At 61.2% G+C, this 14,034-nt stretch overlaps 1 protein-coding gene across 2 annotated transcripts in view; it reads right to left on the bottom strand.

The window, feature by feature from the left end:
• Window positions 1-1,235: 1,235 nt before the first annotated feature.
• The window catches only part of COL2A1 (collagen type II alpha 1 chain), a 30,661-nt gene continuing 17,862 nt past the window's right edge, over window positions 1,236-14,034 (bottom strand). For both annotated transcript variants that reach the window (XM_021704764.1, XM_044914869.1), the window contains 31 exons: window positions 13,832-13,885; window positions 13,652-13,750; window positions 13,445-13,498; window positions 12,932-13,030; window positions 12,496-12,549; window positions 12,057-12,110; window positions 11,684-11,737; window positions 11,374-11,427; window positions 11,116-11,160; window positions 10,859-10,957; window positions 10,539-10,646; window positions 10,194-10,247; window positions 9,851-9,904; window positions 9,447-9,500; window positions 9,068-9,121; window positions 8,671-8,778; window positions 8,007-8,060; window positions 7,521-7,574; window positions 6,673-6,834; window positions 6,368-6,475; window positions 6,014-6,121; window positions 5,640-5,693; window positions 5,356-5,463; window positions 5,093-5,146; window positions 4,828-4,935; window positions 4,520-4,573; window positions 4,062-4,169; window positions 3,413-3,701; window positions 2,768-2,955; window positions 2,321-2,563; window positions 1,236-1,822 (listed from right to left, as the gene is read on the bottom strand). In XM_021704764.1, the coding sequence (XP_021560439.1) occupies window positions 1,676-1,822; window positions 2,321-2,563; window positions 2,768-2,955; window positions 3,413-3,701; window positions 4,062-4,169; window positions 4,520-4,573; window positions 4,828-4,935; window positions 5,093-5,146; window positions 5,356-5,463; window positions 5,640-5,693; window positions 6,014-6,121; window positions 6,368-6,475; window positions 6,673-6,834; window positions 7,521-7,574; window positions 8,007-8,060; window positions 8,671-8,778; window positions 9,068-9,121; window positions 9,447-9,500; window positions 9,851-9,904; window positions 10,194-10,247; window positions 10,539-10,646; window positions 10,859-10,957; window positions 11,116-11,160; window positions 11,374-11,427; window positions 11,684-11,737; window positions 12,057-12,110; window positions 12,496-12,549; window positions 12,932-13,030; window positions 13,445-13,498; window positions 13,652-13,750; window positions 13,832-13,885 (2,937 nt within the window). In that variant the 3' untranslated portion in view covers window positions 1,236-1,675. The remainder of the gene's footprint in view (window positions 1,823-2,320; window positions 2,564-2,767; window positions 2,956-3,412; window positions 3,702-4,061; window positions 4,170-4,519; window positions 4,574-4,827; window positions 4,936-5,092; window positions 5,147-5,355; window positions 5,464-5,639; window positions 5,694-6,013; window positions 6,122-6,367; window positions 6,476-6,672; window positions 6,835-7,520; window positions 7,575-8,006; window positions 8,061-8,670; window positions 8,779-9,067; window positions 9,122-9,446; window positions 9,501-9,850; window positions 9,905-10,193; window positions 10,248-10,538; window positions 10,647-10,858; window positions 10,958-11,115; window positions 11,161-11,373; window positions 11,428-11,683; window positions 11,738-12,056; window positions 12,111-12,495; window positions 12,550-12,931; window positions 13,031-13,444; window positions 13,499-13,651; window positions 13,751-13,831; window positions 13,886-14,034) is intronic.

Here is a 14,034-nt window from a genome sequence, read left to right as displayed (position 1 = left end):
ATAATCTCCTCCAGTCCCATCCATGTTGATGTAAAAGTAGGGTATTCATCCTTTCTGATGGCTGAGTAATATTCCATTGTATATATGGACCACATCTTCTTTATCCATTCATCTGTTGAAGGGCATCTCGGCTCTTCCCACAGTTTGGCTATTGCAGACATTGCTGTGAGATAGCTTTTCTAGTTAGGTATTTTTACTTATGTTTTCATCTTACTCTTTTAGTTTGTCATGAATTAGCCCTGATAAGATAATTTATTGAACAGTTTACACTATAAGTTGAATATTAATACAAACAAGTCCAACAAAAATATCTTAGGTATTTTTATTTTTGTTGTTTCTTTACTAGGAAAGCCATCTACCTTCCTCTGGAGGAAGGGGGAGGCAGCGACAGGAGACAGGGGCAGAGAAAGGGATGGCCCTCTGGTTTATCAGCAGTGCCAGGTATCTTTTGAAATGCGTTTTATAAATTAGTACCATTGTTGATTTTGACTGGTTTTGTGTCTCCTGCCCACTTCACACATCACCACCACCGTGCCCTCTGGTGGGGAAGGTGACCGTTTCCTCATTGTGCCACACAGGAGTCATTGGAAAGCAAGGGACCCCTGATGGTAGGGAGAAATGGGAGGCTATCCATTCATAAGGCTGGTGTTGAGAGGAAGCTTTAAGTGCAGGCCCAGGAAGTAGAGAAGGGAGGGCCAGAAGAGGGGGCAGGAAAATGGAATAAGGGGTAGGGACAAGCATGTAACACTTCCACCTCTCCTTGACCTAAAAATCTTAGAGAAGGACACAGACGAATAGATCACCAAGACTGGCCGATTGTGTGCACTTATCACGGGTCCCTGTGGACTTGCTTCCCGCCTCACCTTCCCCACCCTCCCTCAGGAACATCTCTGAGCTCCCCTGTCCAGGAAGAGATGGCCCACACACTGTCCCATCCCCATGCCCTGGAGTTGTGTTTTGTGTTACTCAAGAAAAGGCCATGCCTATATTTTCTGCCCCCCTTCCCAAATCTTGGCCTCTGGTCCCAGTTCCCTCCTCGGTTCCACGCAGTGCGAAGGTTACAAAAGGAGGCAAGTATGTGTTTGTGTGAGGTCACTAAACCAGGCAGCGTGACTCTAGTGTCCTCCCTCCTGGGTGAAAGGTCAATAGACGAAGGCCTTAAGGTGGCCATTTGGTCATGCCTACAGAATCAAAGACTAAGGGAAAATAAAGAACAAAAAGCACAGATCAATATGTACTTTCCAATAATTTTTTTGTTTTTAATATCAATTGATGTTTTAAAAAATACAGAGGTGTTTGACACAGAATAGCACCATTGTGTAGGACACACACAGTTCCTGCGCCCAGTACCTGAAGGGGACTCTTCTGGCCTGGGCTGGGGACAGTCACTCAGGGGGCGTTTGACTCACACCAGTTAGTTTCCTGCCTCTGCCTCGACCCAAAGGTCTTACAGGAAGACAATAAATAAATAGAACACCGAGATTTTATTTTGCAGTCCGCCCAGTTCAGGTCTCTTAAAAAGAGAGGGGAGAAAAGTCCACACTGTGAGCGGGTGGGATGAATGGACATCAGGTCAGGTCAGCCCTTCAGTGCAGAGCCCTAGAGTGACTGGGACTGGAAAGTACTTGGGTCCTCTGGGTTGGCAATGGATTGTGTTGTTTGTGGGTTCGGGTTTTTACAAGAAGCAGACAGGCCCTATGTCCACACCGAATTCCTGCTCGGGCCCTCCTATGTCCATGGGTGCAATGTCAATGATGGGGAGGCGCGAGGTCTTCTGTGACCGGTACTCGATCAGAGTCTTGCCCCACTTACCGGTGTGTTTCTAGGGGAGAAAGAGAGGAGACACTGTCCAGCGCCAGCCGCCCAGGACCCCAAAGCCGAGCCTCATAGAGCACAAAGTACAAAACGTGCTCAGGGGCTCCCCCGACCTCTCCTTGGCTTGCCAGAGCCCTCTCCACCTCAACTCCTGGCCTTGCCAGCAAAGGCCCCCTCCACGCTGCCCTCCCCTCCTGGCTCCCTCCCCCACAGCGAGCCTCTCTTCGCTCCAGCCTGGGGGCCGGCCCCCACACTCGACATGGATACACTCCTCCAAGGGTAACTGGACGTGCTGGGTAGGGCTTCTTTCCCCTGAGCCAAGGGAGGGAAGAAGACGGAACAGCACCCCTCCCTCACCTGTCACTCTGCCTGTCTTCTCTACCTAACCCCTCCCGCTCACACCTCTGAGGATCCGTCCCTTTAGACCTGACACCAGCTATGGGCCCGCCCTCGGCCTCAGGCAGCTCATCTCTCCGGAGGCTCCCATCCCCATGCCCTGACTCACCGTGCAGCCATCCTTCAGGACAGTGTATGTGAACCGGCTGTTGCCCTCAGCCCGGATCTCCACGTCATTGGAGCCTTGGATGAGCAGGGCCTTCTTGAGGTTGCCGGCTGCTTCGTCCAGGTAGGCAATGCTGTCCTTGCAGTGGTAGGTGATATTCTGGGAGCCCTCGGTGGACAGCAGGCGTAGGAAGGTCATCTGGACGTTGGCCGTGTTGGGAGCGAGGTTGTCATCACCGTAGCTGAACTGTTCAGGCAGAGAGCAGTGGGGTGAGGCCCAGGGGCAGCATCCAGCGGGATCATGGTTCAAACTACAGTCCCTCCCCTTTCCTTCCTCTTCAGCCCCAAGGAAAACGGGTGAGAGTATGGGTGGGGTGCCATCAACTCAGAGGGAGAAAGAAGAGAAAGGCTTCAAGATGGCGTCTCTGGCCTAGGGCAGCCAGGTACTCACGTGGAAGCCACCATTGATGGTTTCCCCAAACCAGATATGTTTCTTGTCCTTGCTCTTGCTGCTCCACCAGTTCTTCTTGGGAACGTTCGCTGGGTTGGGGTAGACGCAGGTCTCGCCAGTCTCCATGTTGCAGAAAACCTTCATGGCGTCCAAGGTGCAGCCCTGGTTGGGGTCGATCCAGTAGTCTCCTGCAGGGGGAGGAGGCGACACCCCATCGGGGCTCAGACAGGCAGACACAACTGCCTGGGAGAGACAGAAAGGCCGAGGCGGACGCAAGGGGCAGAGGCACAGGTGGTGAGGGCCACGTGTGGCCAAAGGGAGGGGAGACGCAAGGACCCAGGAGCAAGGAGACCCGGGCGGGAAAGTCCAGTGCTAAACACGGGTGCAAGCCAAAGGGCAGGAGCAGGGCCTGCCTGGTGGACGGAGCTCTCCCCTGACGTCACGTCTGCCACGTGGCCATGGCACGACAGGAACCAGGGTTGGGCTTTCTCTGCTGTGAGATGGAGGAGTGGCCATCTGCCAGAACCTTCCAGGCCCGGCTCTGCCCTGTGCTAAGCGATGCCTCCTCCCTTGTTCTGCAGGGGCCCCGTCCGGTGGGCTGACTTCCTGCTCTCTGGGGCCAGGGGTCCTGCCTCGCAGGCTCACCGCTCTTCCATTCAGGGTGGCAGAGTTTCAGGTCCCGGCAGGTGCGAGCAGGGTTCTTGCGTGAGCCCTCGGGGCTGCGGAGGCTCTCGATCTGGTTGTTGAGGGACTTGAGGGTGGCGTCCACCTCGGCATCATGCTGTCTCAGGTCACTGGCTGCCTGGTCAGCCCGCATGTACTGCAGGGGGTCGGGGCCCTTCTCTCTCTGACCGAGGCCAGCAAAGGCAGACATGTCGATGCCAGGGCCAGGGGGACCTGGAGGGCCAGGGGGTCCAGGGTTTCCAGGAGGGCCCTGCATCAGGAGACACAGCAATCAGCCGGGAATTGTGGGGATAGGCCCCTCCTGGGTACATCTCCACCTGCTAGAATACACTAGAGTGTCTTCTTCCAGTCCCGTGGGTGGGGGAGGGGTGCAGCAGGCCAAAGACCAAGAAAATCCTAGCACCTTCCCTACTTCTGCATCAGCCCCTCTCTTCTGTGTCCCAATACCAAGCATGGGCCCTTTGAACCTCCTGGGAAGACCCAGGATAAAGGATGCCATCATCATTAGCTGCAGGCTGATGCCCTGAAAGAGGCCCTTGGCCCCAGAGCACACGAGCCTCCCGGATGCTGGGGACAGGCCAGACCGCAGGGAAGGAGTCAGGACACTTACCGCAGGGCCAGTTTCGCCTGAACGTCCACGGGGACCAGGGGGCCCAATGGGGCCAGGGATTCCATTAGCACCATCTTTGCCGGAGGGACCGACAGGGCCAGGAGGACCCTGCGGACCAGGAGAGAAGAGCCATCACGGAAGGGGTGGTCGGGAGTGGCCGCTCAGGGGACCATCCTGACATGAAGCCCCGTAGCTTCATGCTTCTCTGTCACAGAGCCCAGCCCGGTCTCTGCCTCGCGGCTCTCCTACCATCCTAAGCTCCTCCTTGTCAAATCCATTCCCAGGGGGCCCCTCTGACAGCCGGGGGCTGTTGTCATGTTCACCCAGCCTGTGGACTCAGGTGTTTTTCTGGTCCCGGTCACCCCGAACCAGTCCTACCTCTGCTGCCGGGTGAGGCCCCCTGAGCCCGAGGCTTCCCTCCCCGCTCCCCGAGGAAGGGCTCACTCCAGCTCACTTACTCTAGGGCCAGAAGGACCAGCAGGACCAGAAGCACCTTGGTCTCCAGAAGGACCCTGTGCAAAAGGAAGAGGCGAAGGTCAGAGGTCAGCACGGACAGGGCCCCATCTTCCAGGGTGGGAGGCCTTCTTGAATATACACAGGACATGTCCTACTCCCATTCCCTTCCCACTTCCTCAGGGTCGGAGGGAGGAGCAAGTCCCGAAAATTTCCTAGGAGGATCCCAAGCTGACTTAGCAGCCTGGGACACCCGAGCGGGCTCTGAGCAACGGGAGGCCCTGGGGAGCCGTGCATAGACGGCAACACTCACAGGAGGGCCAGGCAGACCCTGCAGACCGGTGAAGCCACGGTGTCCCTTCAGTCCCCTCTCGCCAGCTTCCCCAGCTTCTCCTTTGTCACCCCGGGGGCCTTGAGGGCCCTGGGAACAAGACAGACACAGGCCAGGTCAGGTTGGCCAGGGCGAGAGCTCGCTGCTGGCCTCGCCTGAGCCACGGAGTCCCGGGATCCTCAGGGTCCCCACTGGCCTCCACACCTGCCCCTGTTGGGAACCCCACAGAGGACACGCAGATACTCACTGGGATTCCCCGGGCTCCTGCCGGTCCTGCGGGACCCATGGGGCCTTGTGCGCCCTGTGAGGGGGAGTGTGGGGACAGCGTCAGAGCAGAGCCAGGACAGGGAGGGCCCTCCTCTGCATCTGTCCCAGGCTGGGCACCGAGGTTGCTGCTCCCACAGCCCAGAGACCGCCAGGGCCCGGGGACCAGGCCAACGGTGGGTGAGCTCCCAGCTCACTTGGCCACCCTCCTCCACTCCCGGCTCTTACTGAATTAAGGATACTCACAGCTTCTCCTCGGTCTCCCTGCTTTCCAGTCGGGCCAGCGGGGCCGGGGGAGCCAGGGGCCCCGGGGGCTCCGGGGGCGCCCACGGCACCGGTCTCACCACGATCACCCTGTCGGGAGAGAGGACTCAGGCTTAGAGAGGAATGTTCCAGAAGAGACCTGGAGAAAATGTCCTTCCCAACTGAGACAAGAACTCTGACCCCAACCTGCCACCCCAGGCTGAGCTGTTAGGCCCGACAGAATGTCCTCCCTGTCCCACTGCACACAGAGACACCCCGATATTCACCTTGACTCCAGCCGCGCCATCTCTGCCAGGGGGGCCGTCAGCACCAGGGCTTCCCTGGGCAAGGGGAGACAAGATGCCATGAGAGCTGCCCCTGCCCGTCTCCCACACTGATCGTCCACCCTGCCCTCAGAAGCCCCAGGCTTGCACCCTTCCATCCAGCTGCAGCTCCGGAAGCTCCCCAAGCTTCCTTCTGCCTTCCTCCCCGTGACCGGTTCTGAGTCTCCGCGCCCTCCCTCCGCCATCACAACCTTCCCATCCCAGCCGGCCACTGGGGCCTATCAGCCCGTCCTCCCATCCCCTCCTCCGGGGCGCCAGGACTGGGCCGGTCCGCCTCGCCCTGGTAAGGGCTACCCACCACGGGTCCCACTGCTCACCTCTCGTCCAGGTTCGCCAGCAGGACCGGTCAGGCCAGGAGGACCCACGGGGCCGGGAGGACCTCGGTCTCCAGATGCACCAGGAGCTCCCTGCTTGCCGGGCTCACCCTGGAAAGACAGCGACAGGGACAATGAGTGTGCACGCCTAAGAATCCCAGCCCCAGACCTGCTGAGCCTTTCCAGAGAAAGGGCTGACAGAGGGAGAGTTCGGAGGGTGCGGAGTGGGTGGAAGCCTCAGAGAGCGGCGGTGTTTCTGCGGAGGCCAGGCCACCGCACCAAGAGCATGGCATGCAGAGCCCTGGCCTGAGCCAGACTGGGCCTGGCTCCCCAGAGGAAGGGGCGTCCTTCACTCACCGATGGGCCCGGCAAGCCAGGAAATCCTCTCTCACCACGCTGCCCAGGTAGACCGACGATGCCCCTCTGACCAGCCAGACCTTGGGGACCTGGGGGACCATCGGGGCCCTAAGAGAAGGGAGGCAGGGGTGAGAGCGTGAGCTCAGAGCTCGAAAGGCCCAGCCAGCCACACCCAGCCTGACGGCCGCTCGCTCACTAACCCCAGCCCTCTCCCCACCCCAATAGCATCCCCTCCCGAGCGGCCCCTTCACCGTGGGCTCTGTGAGCTCCGAAGACCCCCTCGCCCAGGGCCGTGATGGACTTACAGAGGGTCCGTCCTCTCCAGGCTCCCCCTTCTCGCCGGGGGGTCCGGCAGGACCTTGGAGACCGGGGTCACCGGCACGGCCAGGGGGGCCACTGTCTCCTCGAGCGCCTTTGGGACCATCTTTTCCAGAAGGACCAGGGGGCCCCGGGGGCCCAGGGTTTCCCTAGAAGAGCAAATGCAAGAAATGAGAATTCCTCTCACCCTGCTCCATCCAGGCTGCCAAAGCCGTTGTGGCCCCAGGGACCGGGGCTCCGTCCACAGGAAGGACAGCCTGACCCCCGCCCCGGTGCACCTCTTCCATCCTCTCTCTCCCCTGGGGGAGCTGTGAGCAGCCAGCCCTGCCTTCTCCAGCCCTGCATTTGCCTTTTCTGATCTACTTCTTCTCCTGCCGGCTTCCTCTCGGCTCCATCCTACTGTTCTCGAGGAACCGCTCAAACCTGGCCCCTCTGACCCTCTGCACTCGGGGGCAGTCAGCTGGGTGACTTTCCACCACCTCTCCTCCCTCCACGGCAAACTCCCAAAGGGCGAGATGCAGAATTTGTACAGGCCGGGAACACAGGACATGCTCAAGAAACGGGGCAAGGCAATTGTGCCCGCCTGTCCGGCCCCCTGAGCGTTCAAGCCCAAGTCAGCAGGGAGGGTTGCGCTTGGCCAACAAGAGGGCCACAGCCCCTGCTCCCAGCTGTTTGAAAGGAGAACAGGTCCCCGTGATCAGTTAACTACTACTCGTCCCAGGAGGGGGATCGGGCCCGAAGGGATGGGAGCCAGCCTGTTGGAGGTGCCAGACTCCAGCCGTCCGTGCCTCTCTTGCCAGGAGGGCGGGAGGAACCAGCCCGGGATGTCACTTACATTGGAGCCTGGGGGTCCGACGCGGCCAGCAGCTCCAGGGAATCCAGTGGCTCCCTGTGTGAGGGGAAGAGTGGCCGTGAGTCCCTCAGGGGGCCCGAGAATCCGAGGGGGGCGGGGGTCTCCGAGGCCGGTGCCGAAAGGGGCAAGGAGAGCTAACGAGGGGGGGAAGGGCCCATGGGGTCTGGCCCTCGGTCAGGAAGCTGTAGCTTCCCTGCCTCCAGCTCCGGCAGGGGGCTGTCCCCAGCCAGAGACGTCCCAGGACCACAGCATGCCAGCAGCGAGAGCCCCTCCCCCAGTGGCTGTGGGCTGGGCTTAGGCTGGGGGCAAAAGCAACGCTGGGAAAGGAGGCCAGTCGATCCCAGAACACCAGCGCGGGAGCCTCTGGCCAGGCCTTCTTTGTGAGCTGAGGCCAGAGTGGAGGCACAAGAAGCTGCCGCCCCCACAGGACCCTCCACCCCACCTGGTAGGAAAGGGGACCTCACTCACCGGGGGGCCTTGAGCACCTCGGGCTCCTTTAGGACCAGTCACACCAGTAGGACCCTGGGAAGGAAGGAGAGAGGGACACAGCGAGGCCCGGTCACCCAGAGGAGGGCTATGGGCTTCTGGGCATAGGGCCTGTTTGACACCCACCCCTAACAATGGACTCCCGAGAGCTAGGTTTTCAAAGATGTAACCTTCTTGGCACCAAAATCCCAGCCTGGAGAAGCCGTCACAGAGGGGCCTGTGCCACCCCTGCCACGAGAGACTCACGTTCTAGGAGACCTCAGGGAGGAAAGGCCCATCGGGCATCTGCAGAGCTGGGCCAATGTCTCCCCAGTCCCCCCCCAGGAGCCTGGCTGCTCTGTCCCAGGCTCTCTGTCCTCAGCCTGCACCCTGTGTCTGCTGGCCCCACACCCCAGCCCCAAGACAATGAAAGTCAATTTAGCTACTTTAGAACCTTTGTCCCCGAGGAGAGCTTCCTCCCCACAGCCTCTTCTTTCTGCGGCTGGGGCGGTGTCTGCCAGGCCGAGAGGCTGAAACTCGGCGGAGGTGGGGGGGCGCTACACACCACAGGCCTGCTGGCCATTCTCTACCTGTCCACGCCCCTCCCCTGGCACCCAGCCATCCCTGCCCATGGGAACAGTTCCTGGGGGAGCTCACTGCTACTCACCTGAGGACCAGGAGCTCCAGAGGGGCCCTGAGGACCTGGGGCACCAGCATCACCTTTCTGGCCAGCCTCTCCTTGCTCGCCCTTGGCACCTGGCTGGCCATCAGCACCCTGTCCCAGGGAGGAGGAGGCGGAGGAATGAGAGTCAAGCCAAATACTCCAGGTTCTTCCAAAAGGGCCAGAGGCTCTGGGTGGGTGGGTGGGTGAGCGAGTGTGTGTCCACCCTGGCCTGAAGTCTGCTCTAAGATGGGTCTGTGAGGTCAGTGTGGAGGTGCAAGGGGAGAAGGAAGAGGCCACTCCCGTCTTTAAATTCTGTCCCTCCCGCGCCCAAAGGCTGGGAGGTGCCGCCAGGTTTCGAGCTGGCCTGAGTGGAGGGCTGGGAAGGAGGGTAGACACTCACGGGAGGCCCTGCAAATCCAGCGGGCCCAGGGGGTCCAGTCTCTCCGCGTTCACCCTGTGAGAGAAGAGGCCCAGGAGAGGTAAGGCCCCACGGCCGTCTGCTTCTGTCCCCTCCGGTAAGCCAGAGCCCTCTGGCCCCGCCCTTGCCCAGCCTCCCCAGAGGGAGGACCCCCAAAAGTAGCCTCCGGGAAGCCCTGTCCTAAAGACAAGGGACCCAAGTCAGAAAGCCTCTCTTGGTCAGAGGATCTAGCAACCTGAAGGCCCTCCACCTTGACCACACCATGGGGAGGACAGGCCTTCTCCCTTCCTTTCTCATCCCTCCTCGCACCCCCACACCCAAAGGGCCAGGCTGAGGGCCCGGTTCCGGGGCAGATACTCACTGGGGCGCCGCGAGCACCAGCAGTTCCTGCAGGACCGGGAGGTCCAACTTCTCCCTAAGGTGGGGAGGGGGGACAAGAGCCATGGATAAGGGATGGGGGTCCGGGTGGGGCCCTTCAAGAGCCAAGTGCATGCAGGAGGCCTCACAAGGGAGGGCCTGTTTTCTCCTTGTTGCTTCAGGCCCGCCTTCCTGGGGCCTCTGCTGAGCGCAGGTCTACCGCCCGCCCCGCGGCCCACAGTGGCTCCGCTGCCCGGGGCACACAGCCAGAGACTCTGCTCTTAAGAAGACTCCCACCCCTCACTGCTTGCAGCCCCCCGTGGGCAGGAGGGTGCCAGGTGTTAAGTGAGGAGGAGAGACCGCAGTCTTTGGCGTGATGGGGGAGGCGAGCCAGAGAGAGGAGCTCACCTTCTCACCGTTGGCACCAGCGGGCCCAGGGGGGCCAATGGGACCAGTCAGGCCCTGGGGAGAAGACACAAAGGTGAGGGAGACAGAAGAGTTGACCACGACTTGGAGCCCAGCAGGGAGTCTAGGACCTCACACCCGGTGGACCCTGGCACACCCTCCCCAGGCCCCCAGAACGCCCCCCACCCTACAGCCCCGGTTTTGTTGGGAGAGTGCCCAGAGCTGCCCAGTCTGCACAACCGAGGTAGGACCAGGGGCTGCACTCACACACCGCCCTCCTGTCCCCAGAGTGCAGGGCTGGAGACCCATGGGGCCGCCAGGGTGCCTGCACCCAGCATTCACTTACTCGTCCACCGTCCTTCCCGGGGGCTCCCTCAGGGCCTTTCTCGCCAACATCACCCTGGGGGATAGAGCAGACGGGCCACCTCAGGAGGGTACTCCCGCTCAGTCCCACCCTCACTGAGGCCCCAGGCAGAGCTCAGCCCCCGGCCCAACAGGATCTGCTGTGGGCTCAGGGTGAGAGAGAGGACTGAGATGGAGGGAAGGGGGGAGGGCGTCACTAGAGGGCAAAGAGAAGGCCAGAGGGGTCTCCAAGGTCCTCAAGAGGGTTAACGAGGGACCTCCCCAGCCAGGTGCCGTAGGGAGGCGGGAGGGGTGAGTGTGGAGGAGGCGCGGCTAAGCCGGTACTCACCCTGTCTCCCTTGGGCCCTGCGATGCCCGCCGCTCCCCTCTCTCCAGGCATGCCCTGCAGACCTGGAGGGCCCTGAGCCCCAGGGGGGCCAGCCGGGCCAGATGCGCCCTGCAGGGGAGGGGAGGGAGTCTGTGGTGGGCAGCACCTGCCCAGGACCCCAGCGCCCAAGCCCCCTCCTCAGCCAGACCTCCTTGCCCTCTTGTCTTCGAACATCTGCCCTCCTCCTATCTTCATTCCTCCTGAGCCCCTCCCGCCCCCACCCCGCCTCCCCTAGCAGGGCCTCCCGGGCTGGCCCCCACAACCCCAACAGCCTCACTTACTTTGGGACCATCCGTGCCAGGAGTGCCGGGGAGGCCACGGGGACCCTGGAGGCCCTGGGCCCCGGGAGAGCCACGTTCTCCTGGGAAACCTCGTTCGCCCTGTCGCAGAGACACCATGGAGCAATCAGGTGAGAGAGAGGAGGCAGAGGCCCCGGGAAAAGCAGGGGTGTGGCGGGCAGAGCACTACGGAGTGCACTTGCAGAACGGCACAGGGAGAGGGCAGGCCCGGGGGGCCACCAGAAATGGCCAACACTCACCCTGGGACCCACGAGGCCGGGGGCTCCAGCCTCACCGGGGACACCCTGGGGAACAAAGAAGGATATGTGAGAGAAGGAAGCTTTTCTGTCCCCCAGCCAGGGTGGAGCAGCCCTCGCACTGGACTGGAGGCTGAGCTGGGATGTGGCCCCAGACATTCCCGGCCTCCTGGGGCCCCAGGAGCCCTCCTGCCCTTGCCTCCTGGGCAGCAGAAGAGATCGTCCCTTCTAAACTGCAGGTTCAAAGAGCCCCGTACTCACCTGGTCACCTGGTTTTCCACCTTCACCTGGGGGACCAGGAGGGCCAGGAAGTCCCTAGAGGGCAAAGTGACATGCATTAGCCAAGGAGTGAGTCCACTGCCTCAGCCCTCCAGGGAGCCCCAGCATGGGGACCGTAGGGAAGCCTCGTCCCCCTGTCCCCCTCAAGAGTCTGCACAACCGAGGTAGGACCAGGGGCTGCACTCACACACCGCCCTCCTGTCCCCAGAGTGCAGGGCTGGAGACCCATGGGGCTCCCACAGAGCCCTGGGCACGGAAAGAACTGAAGAGAGGGCTCAGTCTAGCCACCTACCTGGAACCCAGATGGCCCAGGAGCACCCTGTTCGCCTCGTTCACCAGCAGGTCCCTGCAGAGGGAAACAAAGGTGACCTGAGCCAGTGCTGCAGAGAATCGGAAAGCCTTGGCCAGAGGGGACTGCAGCAGCAGCAGGAGGGCTGCCCAGACACCTTCCTGCACTGCCCACAAAAGCTTCCCTCGCTATTCTCCCACCGATGATCTGCACCCCTGAAACAGTGGGGGGGTCCACACTGCCCTGGCTGAGGGTGGGTCTGGTGTCCCAGAGGAGCCCAGATCCTCATCATGCTAGGTGGGCCTGAGGTGCCTTGGCCTCCGTGCCACCACCCCATGCCCACAGGGCCACCTGGAGAGGCTAGGCAGGTACTTACAGCTGGTCCGGGGGGTCCTGCAGCACCTGTCTCACCATCTTTGCCAGGAAGACCCTAGAGGAGGGAGGAAAGGGTGATGGCGTGACACACATCCTTCAGTTCCGCAGACCCCAGCACTGAGCAGGTACACTTGGTGGCCCAGAGATTCCAGACCTCCATGATTCCCCAACCCAAATTCCATTTCTACCCCCTTCTTTCCCTGGGCCCCTTCTTTTCCCAGTCTTTCTCAGCATGGGACTCTTCCTCCTCTCCCTGGACTGCTGACCAACAGCAGCTGGAAGTGTCCCTGTGTGGACCCCCAAAGGGCCCAGAGCAGCGGGACCCCAGCCAGAGGAACCCCCACTGCTGACTAGGACCCCGGGAGCAGGCCGAGGGATGGGGCTCCCCTTGCACGTGTCCAGCTAGCACCAACACGCAGACAGTGAGGCAGGCTACTTACTCTCAGACCAGGAGCACCAGGCAGTCCCTTCTCCCCGGCCTTGCCAGGCTCACCCTGGAGGAAAGAGGGCAGGACCATGAAGAGGGTTTGGGGTGGGGGGGCTAGAGCGGGCTGGGGAGACTGGGGCTCGGGGCCATAGCCTGATGGGCAGCAGAAGCTCAAGCCGAGTATCTGCACCCTCCCGTGCTCGGGAGTGAGACAGCACTGCCCCATGGAACGATGTCATGGCTGAGGCCCTGAAGCTCTCAGGAACCCCAGGTTTCCCCAGATCACATGCACTCCTGCAGGACATGGAGGCCCAAGCTGCCCATGGCACCAGGGCTCCTGCTCCTAACTGTCCATGGGTTAACTCTATTCAGGAGCCGGTCCTTTCTCTAGGGCCGAGGAGGGAGGTCGCACTGTGTGCAAGGAAATGGAAGGGCAGGTTGTGACTTACATTGGCACCTTTGGGGCCAGGGAAACCCATGACGCCAGGCTGCCCACGAGCACCCTGAGGACCTGGAGGACCAGGGCGGCCATCTTCACCGGGGGCTCCCTGAAACAGAGGACGCCATAGTCAGAATGTAGACACTCTGACCACATTCGTGCATCCAGCATCTACCAAGTGCCCACTGTGCTGGTGGGCACACGGCACATGGGGTTGATCAAGGTCTCAACCAGCAGCCCACACCACACACACGGACCCTGGCAGCAACAAGGCACAGCTTAAACGAGGAGCGTAACCCCTAACAGTGCACGCCAGGCTTTGTCCTCCTCCAAGGGAAGGCCCCAAAGCACAAAGGCACACGAGGATGGCATTTGCAGAGCTCCACACCTGGCCTGATGCCCACCATCTGCCCCCTCCCCGATCCTCAAAATGCACAAGCTACCCCCACCCAAACTCCCATCTCTCGTCCTACTTGCCTCCCCAGGGATATCCCCTCCCAACTACCCCAGATGGGAGACTTACAGAAGGACCAACTTTGCCTTGAGGACCAGCATCACCAGGGCGACCAGTGAGACCCTTTGTTCAGGAGAGAGAGAGAGGATGGGTGTCAGGGAAGGCCCCAGGTCCTCTCAATCCTGGCCGCACAGGGCTGGAGGGAGCAGGTGGGGAAGGGCACGAGGACTTGGCTCAGAGCTGGAAGTCAAGAGCAAAAGCAGCTTGGCTACTTACCCGGGCTCCAGGAAGGCCAGGCTCTCCAGGACGGCCAGGGTCACCGTTGGCTCCTTTGGGACCAGCAAGGCCGCTGGGCCCTCGCTCTCCAGGGGCTCCCTACACAAGGGGAGGCAGGGCGTCAGCAGGAGGCCATTTGACCAGCAATGCAGGCACCCCAGCCCCTCTTCCCCCACTCACCTTTGGACCTGCTAGACCATCCTGACCTGGGAAACCACGGTTGCCAGGAGCACCCTAGAAGGAAGGGGGAGGAGGACAGGTAGTGAGTTAGAATGGCCCCTGACCCAGCCATACAGAGAGCCTCGCCCCGCTTCAGGAGATCAATCCCACCAACCCACAAACCACCATTTCTGTAGGTGGGTAGCTATGGCCGGCAAGATTCT

Source organism: Neomonachus schauinslandi, chromosome 5 (genome assembly GCF_002201575.2).
Source record: "Neomonachus schauinslandi chromosome 5, ASM220157v2, whole genome shotgun sequence".
Lineage (NCBI taxonomy): Eukaryota > Metazoa > Chordata > Mammalia > Carnivora > Phocidae > Neomonachus > Neomonachus schauinslandi.
This window is presented reverse-complemented; position numbering and strand designations above follow the sequence as displayed.